The 13023-nt window shown below is 56.4% G+C and overlaps 1 protein-coding gene, 8 non-coding genes and 2 pseudogenes across 9 annotated transcripts; all 11 read right to left on the bottom strand.

Moving 5' to 3' along the window:
* Positions 1-203: 203 nt before the first annotated feature.
* On the bottom strand, positions 204-402 carry LOC147099350 (U2 spliceosomal RNA). The gene has a single exon (XR_015074103.1). It is a non-coding gene; the product is annotated as a U2 spliceosomal RNA (small nuclear RNA).
* Positions 403-574: 172 nt separating this feature from the next.
* LOC147099351 (U2 spliceosomal RNA) lies at positions 575-714 on the bottom strand (annotated as a pseudogene).
* A 638-nt stretch (positions 715-1352) lies between these two features.
* LOC147099352 (U2 spliceosomal RNA) lies at positions 1353-1543 on the bottom strand. Its single transcript, XR_015074037.1, has one exon. It is a non-coding gene; the product is annotated as a U2 spliceosomal RNA (small nuclear RNA).
* Positions 1544-2181: 638 nt separating this feature from the next.
* On the bottom strand, positions 2182-2372 carry LOC147099353 (U2 spliceosomal RNA). Its single transcript, XR_015074092.1, has one exon. It is a non-coding gene; the product is annotated as a U2 spliceosomal RNA (small nuclear RNA).
* A 637-nt stretch (positions 2373-3009) lies between these two features.
* On the bottom strand, positions 3010-3200 carry LOC147099354 (U2 spliceosomal RNA). Its single transcript, XR_015074079.1, has one exon. It is a non-coding gene; the product is annotated as a U2 spliceosomal RNA (small nuclear RNA).
* Positions 3201-3838: 638 nt separating this feature from the next.
* Positions 3839-4029, bottom strand: LOC147099355 (U2 spliceosomal RNA). Its single transcript, XR_015074038.1, has one exon. It is a non-coding gene; the product is annotated as a U2 spliceosomal RNA (small nuclear RNA).
* Positions 4030-4667: 638 nt separating this feature from the next.
* On the bottom strand, positions 4668-4858 carry LOC147099356 (U2 spliceosomal RNA). The gene has a single exon (XR_015074039.1). It is a non-coding gene; the product is annotated as a U2 spliceosomal RNA (small nuclear RNA).
* Positions 4859-5496: 638 nt separating this feature from the next.
* LOC147099357 (U2 spliceosomal RNA) lies at positions 5497-5687 on the bottom strand. Its single transcript, XR_015074041.1, has one exon. It is a non-coding gene; the product is annotated as a U2 spliceosomal RNA (small nuclear RNA).
* Positions 5688-6325: 638 nt separating this feature from the next.
* Positions 6326-6518, bottom strand: LOC147099358 (U2 spliceosomal RNA). The gene has a single exon (XR_015074104.1). It is a non-coding gene; the product is annotated as a U2 spliceosomal RNA (small nuclear RNA).
* Positions 6519-6990: 472 nt separating this feature from the next.
* Positions 6991-8319, bottom strand: LOC147099359 (uncharacterized). The gene has a single exon (XM_085969309.1). The coding sequence runs from the start codon at positions 8317-8319 to the stop codon at positions 6991-6993; it is 1329 nt and encodes a 442-aa protein (XP_085825435.1).
* A 4277-nt stretch (positions 8320-12596) lies between these two features.
* Positions 12597-12743, bottom strand: LOC147099360 (U2 spliceosomal RNA; annotated as a pseudogene).
* Positions 12744-13023: the final 280 nt, after the last annotated feature.

Genomic DNA, 13023 nt, shown 5'->3' on the forward strand with positions numbered 1-13023 from the left:
TGACATGCAAACGCAGAGCGAAAAACACCCCCGAAGGCGGCTGCTTAGCCTGCGGCGCGGCCGGCCAGCGAGCGGGTGAAAAGTAAGGCGGCGGCACGACAAGGGCGAGCCCGAGCGGCTCTACAAAGGAAAGACAGCACGGCTGAAAGTGGTGCGAAAACTTTTTCTGCTTTTGACTTTTGCGACTTCCCACCCCAAAGAGGGGAAGCTGCACCGCTCCCGGAAGCACTGCAATACCAGGTCGATGCGTGGAGTGGACGGAGCAAGCCCCTGTTCCATCTCCCTGTTCCAAAAATCAATTTAATATTTGGTCCCCAGATAGGGGACGTATCAGATATTAAACTGATAAGAACAGATTTTTTTTTTTATTTCAATATATATGCTTTATTCATAAAAATCTTTGTTCATGTACATGACAATGCAGTCCACATCTGGTACAGTGCAAATTAACTTCAGCACATGGCACTCAATTTACAAATTACATTACATTTATCATTACATATATCAAAGCATGTTTCAATATATAACAATATACACTCCACAAATCATATTACAGATGAAAGCAGTACATGGTACTCTCTTTACACAAACAGGTACATTTTCATTACATGTTTTATCAGTCATACAGCCCAAGGGGGGCCGAGATGCATTCCAACATTTCTCAAAATACATTACATACTACACTTGATCTTAGCCAAAAGGCCGAGAAGCGATAGCCTGTAAACTCCCGCCGACGCGCAAGTGTCCCTCGGCCTCTGTCTTCTCCGTCAATCTGGCCGCGGTCGGCCGAGCGCAGGTGCGACGGCGGGCCTGCAGCAAGAGAGCAATTTCGGCCAGGGCTTACTTACTTGCAAGCCAGACGAAAAGCCGTGCCCGTATGGCACCCCCTTCCCTTCGGCGGAGATGACGCCATGAAAGCATTTGCATTTTGCGAGCAATTAACCAACCGGGCGGCGCGCAGGAGCGCGCCGGCGGGGCTTGCGGTGTCCCCTCCCCCCTCCTTTTCCAACGGGGGCGGGCGCAGTGGCTCAGAAATCCAACAGGGTGCAGCACGGTCCAGGTCAGCTGCAGAGCGGGAAAGGTGGCGAGGCCCCGCCCTGAAATCCAGGGCACGTCCCCATATGCAAATAAGAAAGAAAAACACAATTTTGACATGCAAACGCAGAGCGAAAAACACCCCCGAAGGCGGCTGCTTAGCCTGCGGCGCGGCCGGCCAGCGAGCGGGTGAAAAGTAAGGCGGCGGCACGACAAGGGCGAGCCCGAGCGGCTCTACAAAGGAAAGACAGCACGGCTGAAAGTGGTGCGAAAACTTTTTCTGCTTTTGACTTTTGCGATTTCCCACCCCAAAGAGGGGAAGCTGCACCGCTCCCGGAAGCACTGCAATACCAGGTCGATGCGTGGAGTGGACGGAGCAAGCCCCTGTTCCATCTCCCTGTTCCAAAAATCAATTTAATATTTGGTCCCCAGATAGGGGACGTATCAGATATTAAACTGATAAGAACAGATACTACACTTGATCTTAGCCAAAAGGCCGAGAAGCGATAGCCTGTAAACTCCCGCCGACGCGCAAGTGTCCCTCGGCCTCTGTCTTCTCCGTCAATCTGGCCGCGGTCGGCCGAGCGCAGGTGCGACGGCGGGCCTGCAGCAAGAGAGCAATTTCGGCCAGGGCTTACTTACTTGCAAGCCAGACGAAAAGCCGTGCCCGTATGGCACCCCCTTCCCTTCGGCGGAGATGACGCCATGAAAGCATTTGCATTTTGCGAGCAATTAACCAACCGGGCGGCGCGCAGGAGCGCGCCGGCGGGGCTTGCGGTGTCCCCTCCCCCCTCCTTTTCCAACGGGGGCGGGCGCAGTGGCTCAGAAATCCAACAGGGTGCAGCACGGTCCAGGTCAGCTGCAGAGCGGGAAAGGTGGCGAGGCCCCGCCCTGAAATCCAGGGCACGTCCCCATATGCAAATAAGAAAGAAAAACACAATTTTGACATGCAAACGCAGAGCGAAAAACACCCCCGAAGGCGGCTGCTTAGCCTGCGGCGCGGCCGGCCAGCGAGCGGGTGAAAAGTAAGGCGGCGGCACGACAAGGGCGAGCCCGAGCGGCTCTACAAAGGAAAGACAGCACGGCTGAAAGTGGTGCGAAAACTTTTTCTGCTTTTGACTTTTGCGACTTCCCACCCCAAAGAGGGGAAGCTGCACCGCTCCCGGAAGCACTGCAATACCAGGTCGATGCGTGGAGTGGACGGAGCAAGCCCCTGTTCCATCTCCCTGTTCCAAAAATCAATTTAATATTTGGTCCCCAGATAGGGGACGTATCAGATATTAAACTGATAAGAACAGATACTACACTTGATTTTAGCCAAAAGGCCGAGAAGCGATAGCCTGTAAACTCCCGCCGACGCGCAAGTGTCCCTCGGCCTCTGTCTTCTCCGTCAATCTGGCCGCGGTCGGCCGAGCGCAGGTGCGACGGCGGGCCTGCAGCAAGAGAGCAATTTCGGCCAGGGCTTACTTACTTGCAAGCCAGACGAAAAGCCGTGCCCGTATGGCACCCCCTTCCCTTCGGCGGAGATGACGCCATGAAAGCATTTGCATTTTGCGAGCAATTAACCAACCGGGCGGCGCGCAGGAGCGCGCCGGCGGGGCTTGCGGTGTCCCCTCCCCCCTCCTTTTCCAACGGGGGCGGGCGCAGTGGCTCAGAAATCCAACAGGGTGCAGCACGGTCCAGGTCAGCTGCAGAGCGGGAAAGGTGGCGAGGCCCCGCCCTGAAATCCAGGGCACGTCCCCATATGCAAATAAGAAAGAAAAACACAATTTTGACATGCAAACGCAGAGCGAAAAACACCCCCGAAGGCGGCTGCTTAGCCTGCGGCGCGGCCGGCCAGCGAGCGGGTGAAAGTAAGGCGGCGGCACGACAAGGGCGAGCCCGAGCGGCTCTACAAAGGAAAGACAGCACGGCTGAAAGTGGTGCGAAAACTTTTTCTGCTTTTGACTTTTGCGACTTCCCACCCCAAAGAGGGGAAGCTGCACCGCTCCCGGAAGCACTGCAATACCAGGTCGATGCGTGGAGTGGACGGAGCAAGCCCCTGTTCCATCTCCCTGTTCCAAAAATCAATTTAATATTTGGTCCCCAGATAGGGGACTTATCAGATATTAAACTGATAAGAACAGATACTACACTTGATCTTAGCCAAAAGGCCGAGAAGCGATAGCCTGTAAACTCCCGCCGACGCGCAAGTGTCCCTCGGCCTCTGTCTTCTCCGTCAATCTGGCCGCGGTCGGCCGAGCGCAGGTGCGACGGCGGGCCTGCAGCAAGAGAGCAATTTCGGCCAGGGCTTACTTACTTGCAAGCCAGACGAAAAGCCGTGCCCGTATGGCACCCCCTTCCCTTCGGCGGAGATGACGCCATGAAAGCATTTGCATTTTGCGAGCAATTAACCAACCGGGCGGCGCGCAGGAGCGCGCCGGCGGGGCTTGCGGTGTCCCCTCCCCCCTCCTTTTCCAACGGGGGCGGGCGCAGTGGCTCAGAAATCCAACAGGGTGCAGCACGGTCCAGGTCAGCTGCAGAGCGGGAAAGGTGGCGAGGCCCCGCCCTGAAATCCAGGGCACGTCCCCATATGCAAATAAGAAAGAAAAACACAATTTTGACATGCAAACGCAGAGCGAAAAACACCCCCGAAGGCGGCTGCTTAGCCTGCGGCGCGGCCGGCCAGCGAGCGGGTGAAAAGTAAGGCGGCGGCACGACAAGGGCGAGCCCGAGCGGCTCTACAAAGGAAAGACAGCACGGCTGAAAGTGGTGCGAAAACTTTTTCTGCTTTTGACTTTTGCGACTTCCCACCCCAAAGAGGGGAAGCTGCACCGCTCCCGGAAGCACTGCAATACCAGGTCGATGCGTGGAGTGGACGGAGCAAGCCCCTGTTCCATCTCCCTGTTCCAAAAATCAATTTAATATTTGGTCCCCAGATAGGGGACGTATCAGATATTAAACTGATAAGAACAGATACTACACTTGATCTTAGCCAAAAGGCCGAGAAGCGATAGCCTGTAAACTCCCGCCGACGCGCAAGTGTCCCTCGGCCTCTGTCTTCTCCGTCAATCTGGCCGCGGTCGGCCGAGCGCAGGTGCGACGGCGGGCCTGCAGCAAGAGAGCAATTTCGGCCAGGGCTTACTTACTTGCAAGCCAGACGAAAAGCCGTGCCCGTATGGCACCCCCTTCCCTTCGGCGGAGATGACGCCATGAAAGCATTTGCATTTTGCGAGCAATTAACCAACCGGGCGGCGCGCAGGAGCGCGCCGGCGGGGCTTGCGGTGTCCCCTCCCCCCTCCTTTTCCAACGGGGGCGGGCGCAGTGGCTCAGAAATCCAACAGGGTGCAGCACGGTCCAGGTCAGCTGCAGAGCGGGAAAGGTGGCGAGGCCCCGCCCTGAAATCCAGGGCACGTCCCCATATGCAAATAAGAAAGAAAAACACAATTTTGACATGCAAACGCAGAGCGAAAAACACCCCCGAAGGCGGCTGCTTAGCCTGCGGCGCGGCCGGCCAGCGAGCGGGTGAAAAGTAAGGCGGCGGCACGACAAGGGCGAGCCCGAGCGGCTCTACAAAGGAAAGACAGCACGGCTGAAAGTGGTGCGAAAACTTTTTCTGCTTTTGACTTTTGCGACTTCCCACCCCAAAGAGGGGAAGCTGCACCGCTCCCGGAAGCACTGCAATACCAGGTCGATGCGTGGAGTGGACGGAGCAAGCCCCTGTTCCATCTCCCTGTTCCAAAAATCAATTTAATATTTGGTCCCCAGATAGGGGACGTATCAGATATTAAACTGATAAGAACAGATACTACACTTGATCTTAGCCAAAAGGCCGAGAAGCGATAGCCTGTAAACTCCCGCCGACGCGCAAGTGTCCCTCGGCCTCTGTCTTCTCCGTCAATCTGGCCGCGGTCGGCCGAGCGCAGGTGCGACGGCGGGCCTGCAGCAAGAGAGCAATTTCGGCCAGGGCTTACTTACTTGCAAGCCAGACGAAAAGCCGTGCCCGTATGGCACCCCCTTCCCTTCGGCGGAGATGACGCCATGAAAGCATTTGCATTTTGCGAGCAATTAACCAACCGGGCGGCGCGCAGGAGCGCGCCGGCGGGGCTTGCGGTGTCCCCTCCCCCCTCCTTTTCCAACGGGGGCGGGCGCAGTGGCTCAGAAATCCAACAGGGTGCAGCACGGTCCAGGTCAGCTGCAGAGCGGGAAAGGTGGCGAGGCCCCGCCCTGAAATCCAGGGCACGTCCCCATATGCAAATAAGAAAGAAAAACACAATTTTGACATGCAAACGCAGAGCGAAAAACACCCCCGAAGGCGGCTGCTTAGCCTGCGGCGCGGCCGGCCAGCGAGCGGGTGAAAAGTAAGGCGGCGGCACGACAAGGGCGAGCCCGAGCGGCTCTACAAAGGAAAGACAGCACGGCTGAAAGTGGTGCGAAAACTTTTTCTGCTTTTGACTTTTGCGACTTCCCACCCCAAAGAGGGGAAGCTGCACCGCTCCCGGAAGCACTGCAATACCAGGTCGATGCGTGGAGTGGACGGAGCAAGCCCCTGTTCCATCTCCCTGTTCCAAAAATCAATTTAATATTTGGTCCCCAGATAGGGGACGTATCAGATATTAAACTGATAAGAACAGATACTACACTTGATCTTAGCCAAAAGGCCGAGAAGCGATAGCCTGTAAACTCCCGCCGACGCGCAAGTGTCCCTCGGCCTCTGTCTTCTCCGTCAATCTGGCCGCGGTCGGCCGAGCGCAGGTGCGACGGCGGGCCTGCAGCAAGAGAGCAATTTCGGCCAGGGCTTACTTACTTGCAAGCCAGACGAAAAGCCGTGCCCGTATGGCACCCCCTTCCCTTCGGCGGAGATGACGCCATGAAAGCATTTGCATTTTGCGAGCAATTAACCAACCGGGCGGCGCGCAGGAGCGCGCCGGCGGGGCTTGCGGTGTCCCCTCCCCCCTCCTTTTCCAACGGGGGCGGGCGCAGTGGCTCAGAAATCCAACAGGGTGCAGCACGGTCCAGGTCAGCTGCAGAGCGGGAAAGGTGGCGAGGCCCCGCCCTGAAATCCAGGGCACGTCCCCATATGCAAATAAGAAAGAAAAACACAATTTTGACATGCAAACGCAGAGCGAAAAACACCCCCGAAGGCGGCTGCTTAGCCTGCGGCGCGGCCGGCCAGCGAGCGGGTGAAAAGTAAGGCGGCGGCACGACAAGGGCGAGCCCGAGCGGCTCTACAAAGGAAAGACAGCACGGCTGAAAGTGGTGCGAAAACTTTTTCTGCTTTTGACTTTTGCGACTTCCCACCCCAAAGAGGGGAAGCTGCACCGCTCCCGGAAGCACTGCAATACCAGGTCGATGCGTGGAGTGGACGGAGCAAGCCCCTGTTCCATCTCCCTGTTCCAAAAATCAATTTAATATTTGGTCCCCAGATAGGGGACGTATCAGATATTAAACTGATAAGAACAGATTTTTTTTTTTTTTTTTTTTTTTTTTATTTCAAAATATATGCTTTATTCATAAAATCTTTGTTCATGTACATGACAATGCAGTCCACATCTGGTACAGTGCAAATTAACTTCAGCACATGGCACTCAATTTACAAATTACATTACATTTATCATTACATATATCAAAGCATGTTTCAATATATTACAATATACACTCCACAAATCATATTACAGATGAAAGCAGTACATGGTACTCTCTTTACACAAACAGGTACATTTTCATTACATGTTTTATAAGTCATACAGCCCAAGGAGGGCCGAGGTGCATTCCAACATTTCTCAAAATACATTACATTACAATCCACCAACCGTATTATATTTGGCTTAATAATACACATGAATGCAGTTCATGGAACTCTATTTACATTCACAGATTACAAGTGCTTTACAATTAACACACTTGTACGTCATGCGGCCCGAGGGGGGGTTTCCCACTGGTTTCAGCCCCTCAGTGTACACTGGCGGGAGGACCTTAAACTGTGGCCCTTCCCCATCGTGCCTTGGCGGCGGCAGCACCAACCTTTAGTGCGTCCCTCAGCACGTACTCCCGGACCTTGGAATGTGCCAATCTGCAACACTCGGTCGTGGACATCTCCTTGCTCTGGAAGACCAGCAAGTTTCGGGCAGACCAAAGGGCGTCTTTCACCGAGTTGATGATCTTCCAGCAGCAGTTGATGTTTGTCTCGGTGTGCGTCCCTGGGAACAGTCCGTAGAGCACAGAGTCCTGTGTTACCGAGCTGCTCGGGATGAACCTCGACAAAGACCACTGCATCTCTTTCCAGACCTTCTGTGCAAAGGCACATTCCAGAAGGAGATGGATGACGGTCTCGTCCCAAGCGCAGCCTCCTCGCGGACAGCGTGCGGTGGAGCAGAGACGTCGGGAGTGCATGAAGGATCTGACGGGGAGGGCCCTTCTCACCACCAGCCAAGCTACGTCTTGGTGCTTGTTTGTGAGTTCTGGCGATGAGGCATTCTGCCAAATGACTTCGACAGTCTGCTCAGGGAACCATCCGAGAGGATCTACCATCTCCTTTTCCCGTAGGGTCTCGAGGACGTTTCGTGCTGACCACTGCTTGACAGCTTTGTGGTCAAAGGTGTTTGCCGTGAAAAACTTTTCCACGAAGGACAGGTGGTCTGGCACGGTCCAACTGGATGGAGCGTTCCGCGGCAGCGTCGCCAGACCCATCCTTCGCAACACCGGGGTCAGGTAGAACCTCAGCACGTAGTGACACTTGGTGTTTGCGTACTGAGGGTCCGTGCACAGTTTGATGCAGCCGCACACAAAGGTGGCCATCAGGATGAGGGCGACGTTTGGTACGTTCTTTCCCCCTTTCTCTGGAGATTTGTACATCGTGTCCCTCCGGACACGGTCCATTTTCGATCTCCAGATAAAGTGGAAGACGGCTCGGGTGACTGCGGCGGCGCAGGGTCGGGGTATGGGCCACACCTGCGCCACGTACAGCAGCACTGACAGCACTTCGCACCTGATGACCAGGTTCTTTCCCACGATCGACAGGGAGCGCTGATCCCACATTCCCAGTTTCTGGCGTGCCTTGGAGATACGCTCCTCCCAGTTTTTTGTGCATGCCCCAGCCGCTCCGAACCATATTCCCAGCACCTTCAGGTAATCTGACCTGACGGTGAAGGGGACAAAGGATCGGTCGGCCCAGTTCCCAAAGAACATGGCCTCGCTTTTGCTGCGATTTACTTTCGCTCCCGAGGCCAGTTCAAATTGGTCGCAGATGCTCAGCAGTCTGCGGACCGACAGCGGATCCGAGCAAAAGACGGCGACGTCATCCATGTACAGGGAGGTCTTAACCTGAGTGCCTCCGCTGCCTGGGATCGTCACCCCTCCAATGCTCGAATCCCTTCTGATGGATTGGGCAAAGGGTTCGATACAACACACGAACAAGACGGAGGAGAGAGGACAGCCCTGCCTGACTCCAGATTTGATCGGGAAGCTTTCTGATTCCCACCCGTTGATTAGGACTGCGCTACTGATGTCTGTGTAGAGCAGTTGGATCCAATTGCAGATTCCCTCCCCAAACCCCATTTTGGAGAGCACGTCCATCATGTACGTGTGCGATATTCTGTCGAAAGCCTTCTCCTGGTCCAAGCTGATTAAGCAGGTGTGCACCCCCCTGTCCCGCACGTAGGCGATCGTATCCCTGAGTAGCGCGAGGCTATCAGAGATCTTCCTGCCGGGTACGGCACAGGTCTGATCCGGGTGGATCACCAGCTCCAGAGCAGACTTGACCCTGTTGGCGATGACCTTGGACAGAATCTTGTAGTCCACATTAAGCAGCGAAATGGGCCGCCAGTTTCTGATTTCTTCCCTCTCCCCTTTCTGCTTGTAGATGAGGGTGATGATGCCTTTCCTCATCGATTCTGACATGCTGCCAGCCAGAAGCATACCCCCGTACACTTCCAGCAGGTCTGGGCCCATCCAGTCCCACAGAGCCGAATACAACTCGACCGGTAGGCCGTCGCTTCCGGGAGTTTTACTCGTCTCGAAGGACCGGACGGCCTTTGTCAGCTCGTCCAGAGTTAGCGGGTGATCCAGACTCTCCCGCTTGCTGTCGTCTAGCTCCTCCGAGATAGACGACAGGAAAGACTGGGAGGCCGCGCTGTCTGTGGGCTTCGCGTCGTACAGCCCGGCATAAAAGGATTTGCTGATCCTTCGCATGTCAGGCTGCGAGGACGTCACAGAGCCGTCTTCCTCCTTCAGGCTGTGGATCACAGAGCTCCCTCTGTGTACCTTTTGGAAGAAGAAACGCGAGCACGTCTCGTCCTGCTCCACGGAGCGGACTCTGGAGCGGAAGATGATCTTGGAGGACTCTGAGGCGTAGAGCGAGGCTTGCTGGCCCTTCACCTCTTGGAGTTCCTCCCCGACATTGACTCCCATCGACTGCAGCAGGAGCAGATTCTGCATGCTTTTCTGGAGTCGGGACATTTCCCTCTGTCCCTCTCTCGCCTTCTGAACACCTTTGAGGATGAAGAACCTCTTGATGTTGGTCTTGATCGTTTCCCACCAGTGCGCCGGGGAATCAAAGAGGGGTTTCACGGTTCTCCAACCTTTGTAATCCCTTTTGAGTTCCTCAATGTTTTCTGGGGTCAACAGTTTCACGTTCAGCTTCCATATCCCTCTGCCTACTTTCTGGTCTTCCTGTGGGTGACAGTCGGCTAGTAAGAGGCAGTGGTCAGAGAAGAACACCGGCTTGACGTCGGTGGATCTGACCGAGAGAGCTTGGGACACAAACAGGAAGTCTATCCTGGAACGGACAGACCCGTCTGGCCTGGACCAGGTGTATCTGCGCGGCGCTCCATCTGCAGGGTTGCTGAAGATGTCGTGCAGCTTGGCGTCTTTTACCGCTTCCATCAGGAGTCTGGACGTGGCGTCCAGTTTGCTGTCGGCTCTGCCGGATCGCCCAGCCGCATCGATGATGCAGTTGAAGTCACCGCCCAGAATAACCGGCCTGGACGTCGCCAGCAGCAGCGGTAGCTGCTGGAAGACGGCCAGCCGCTCGTTCTTGAGAGCCGGGGCGTACACATTGATCAGCCTGAGCGGGGCATTCTTGTACAGTACGTCTGCTGCGAGGAGGCGGCCACCCACCACCTCCTTAACTTCGGTGATGGTGAAGTCACCTCCCCGCAGCAGAATACCCAGGCCGGAGGCACGGCAATCGTTGCCTCCTGACCAGATCGATTGGCCGTGGGGCCACCATCGCGACCACTGCCTGTAGTTGCTGAAGTGCGGTAGGCCGCACTCCTGCAGGAACAGTAGGTCGGCCTTGACCTTGGCAAGGTACCCCAAGGTGGAAACACATCGCGTCGTGCTTTTGATGCTACGCACGTTTATGCTTGCAATTTTTAAACCCATTTTAAATTTTAAATAGAGTTCAAGTCCCATTTTAATAAGCAGTCCTTTATGCTGTTTCCATCCCTTGGGGCTGGACCTGCATACACACAGTGTCAGAGAAAAACTGTACTTGCCCTGGGCTGAGGAACTCGCCCTGGTCTCTTGAGGGGTTGCTGTACCGGCAGGGGGATGACGGCGGTGAGAAGAAGACTTCCTCATTCGTGGGTGGTTCTTCCCTCAGCCTGTCGCCTGTGGTGTCGTGGCTCCCGGTTTCCCGGAGCAGGTGTGCATCGGTCGCTTCATTGCTCCCGGTTTCCCGGAGCTGGGGTATGGTGGACGCTCCGCTGCTCCCGGTTGTCTGGAGCTGGGGAGCGTCGGGCACTTGGCCGCCCCCGGCGGTCTGGAGCTGGGGGACGTCGGGCACTTGGCCGCTCCCGGCGGTCTGTAGCTGGGGGGCGTCGGGCTCTTGGCCGCTCCCGGCGGTCTGGAGCTGGGGAGCGTCGGGCACTTGGCCGCTCCCGGCGGTCTGGAGCTGGGGAGCGTCGGGCACTTGGCCACTCCCGGCGGTCTGGAGCTGGGGAGCGTCGGGAACTTGGCCGCTCCCGGCGGTCTGGAGCTGGGCTGCGTTGTGCCCTTCGTTGCTACCGGTGTCCTGGGGCACGGTGATCACTCCTGTTTGTTTCTTTTCGCTCAGCCACTTTTTTTGTTGTTGGTGACTGTTCTTTTCTTGCCCTTCCTCATCAGATGAGCAGCTGCTGGTGTTGCCCGTTTGGGGCGCGTGCCGCCTTTTTTCCACAGGCCTGGACTTTGGCAGCCTCTCTCTTTGGGGGAGGCTTTTTTTTTTGTTCTTTCGTTTGACCTCCTGCCATTCTCCCAGTTGTTGTTCTCCAGCTGCCTCCTCTTCCATGGTCTCTGGCTGTTGGGGAGGAGGCTGAGTGCTGGTTGCCTGGGTTTGGTCGTTTCCAGTGAGGGCCTCTGCGGTGGGAGCAGTGCTGGTCTCCTTTGAGGCGGCCTTGTTGACAGGTCCTTTAATTGCCTGCGCATAGCTGCTGCTGCGCCTTGGGCAGGCCTTGTAGAGATGGCCTGTCTCCCCGCACAAGTTGCAGCACTTGCTCTCCTTGCAATCCTTCGTCTGGTGGCCTTCCTGCTTGCAGTTGCGACAGATGGTGACAGTGCAGGTCGCCGCCACGTGCCCGGATCTCCCGCAGGTTCGACACACCCTGGGTTGTCCCGCGTACACCATGTAGCCCCGGCTTCCACCGATGGCGAAGCTGGAGGGGAGGTGCTGGATGGCTCCTTTGGCATCCACTTTCAGGGTTACTTTGATCTGGCGTTTGCTGGTCCAGATCCCAAACAGGTCATTTACGTCAACGCTGTTCCCGACACTGTCGACGTATCTGCCGAGGAACGTCAGCACATCGACCACAGGGATGTGCGGGTTGTACATGTGTACAGTGACCACCCGGTTTCTTTGTGTTGGGAGAGTGAATAGAGGCTCGGCAGTCATAACTGAAAGCAGCGTTTCACTCCCCTTTTCCTTAACTGCCTGCAGAAATTTCAGGCATGCCGCGACGTTCCTGAACGTCACATCAAAATGTCCACTGCTGGGGAAATCCTGCAGAGCGAAGATATCCGCAACTTGGAATCCGCAGCATCCGGTCAAGATCCTCTTCACAAAAAGGGAGCGGTCGATGGGCGATTGTCCCTCCACCTTCTTCACTGTGACTCGGACAGTGTTCCGGACTCCCTGTCTCGCTCCTCGGTTTGCTGCAATCTCGCTTGCAGGTCGCCCGTCACTCCAGGCTCTCGAGCTCGCTGTTCCATTGGCCGCCGTCGCGCCTGCCAATCGCTCTCTGCCCCGGGCTGCCAAGCTTGCTGCTTGCTTGGCCCTCGTCTCGCCTGCCAATCGCTCTCCGCCCTGGAGTCCCGGGCTCGCTTCCTCATTGGCCGACGTCATGCCTGCCAATCGCTCTCCGCCCCGGCCTCCCGAGCTCGCTCCTTCGTTGGCCGCCCTCTCGCCTGCCGATCGCTCTCCGCTGCAGGCTCTCGACCTCGCTGCATGGTCGGCCGCCACCTCGCGCTGCAGGTCGCTCTCCACTCCGGGCTCCCGCAATCGCTCCTCCTCCGGCGGCCTCGGTTTCTGCTCCCGATAGCTCCTTTCTCGGGTTTCCTCGCTCTCTGCTCCGTCAGTCTCCATCTATGCAGATCGCTCTGCTCTGATTGGATCAAGGCCGAAGCCAGCATGAAAATGCAGCCAAACCAGAAACACCAGTATCGCGACACAAGGTCAATTAGCATCAGAATCAAGCAGATACTGATAAGAACAGATACTACACTTGATCTTAGCCAAAAGGCCGAGAAGCGATAGCCTGTAAACTCCCGCCGACGCGCAAGTGTCCCTCGGCCTCTGTCTTCTCCGTCAATCTGGCCGCGGTCGGCCGAGCGCAGGTGCGACGGCGGGCCTGCAGCAAGAGAGCAATTTCGGCCAGGGCTTACTTACTTGCAAGCCAGACGAAAAGCCGTGCCCGTATGGCACCCCCTTCCCTTCGGCGGAGATGACGCCATGAAAGCATTTGCATTTTGCGAGCAATTAACCAACCGGGCGGCGCGCAGGAGCGCGCCGGCGGGGCTTGCGGTGTCCCCTCC

Source organism: Somniosus microcephalus, chromosome 28 (genome assembly GCF_052327205.1).
Source record: "Somniosus microcephalus isolate GS21.2 chromosome 28, FLI_Smic_1.0, whole genome shotgun sequence".
In the NCBI taxonomy this organism is placed as follows: domain Eukaryota; kingdom Metazoa; phylum Chordata; class Chondrichthyes; order Squaliformes; family Somniosidae; genus Somniosus; species Somniosus microcephalus.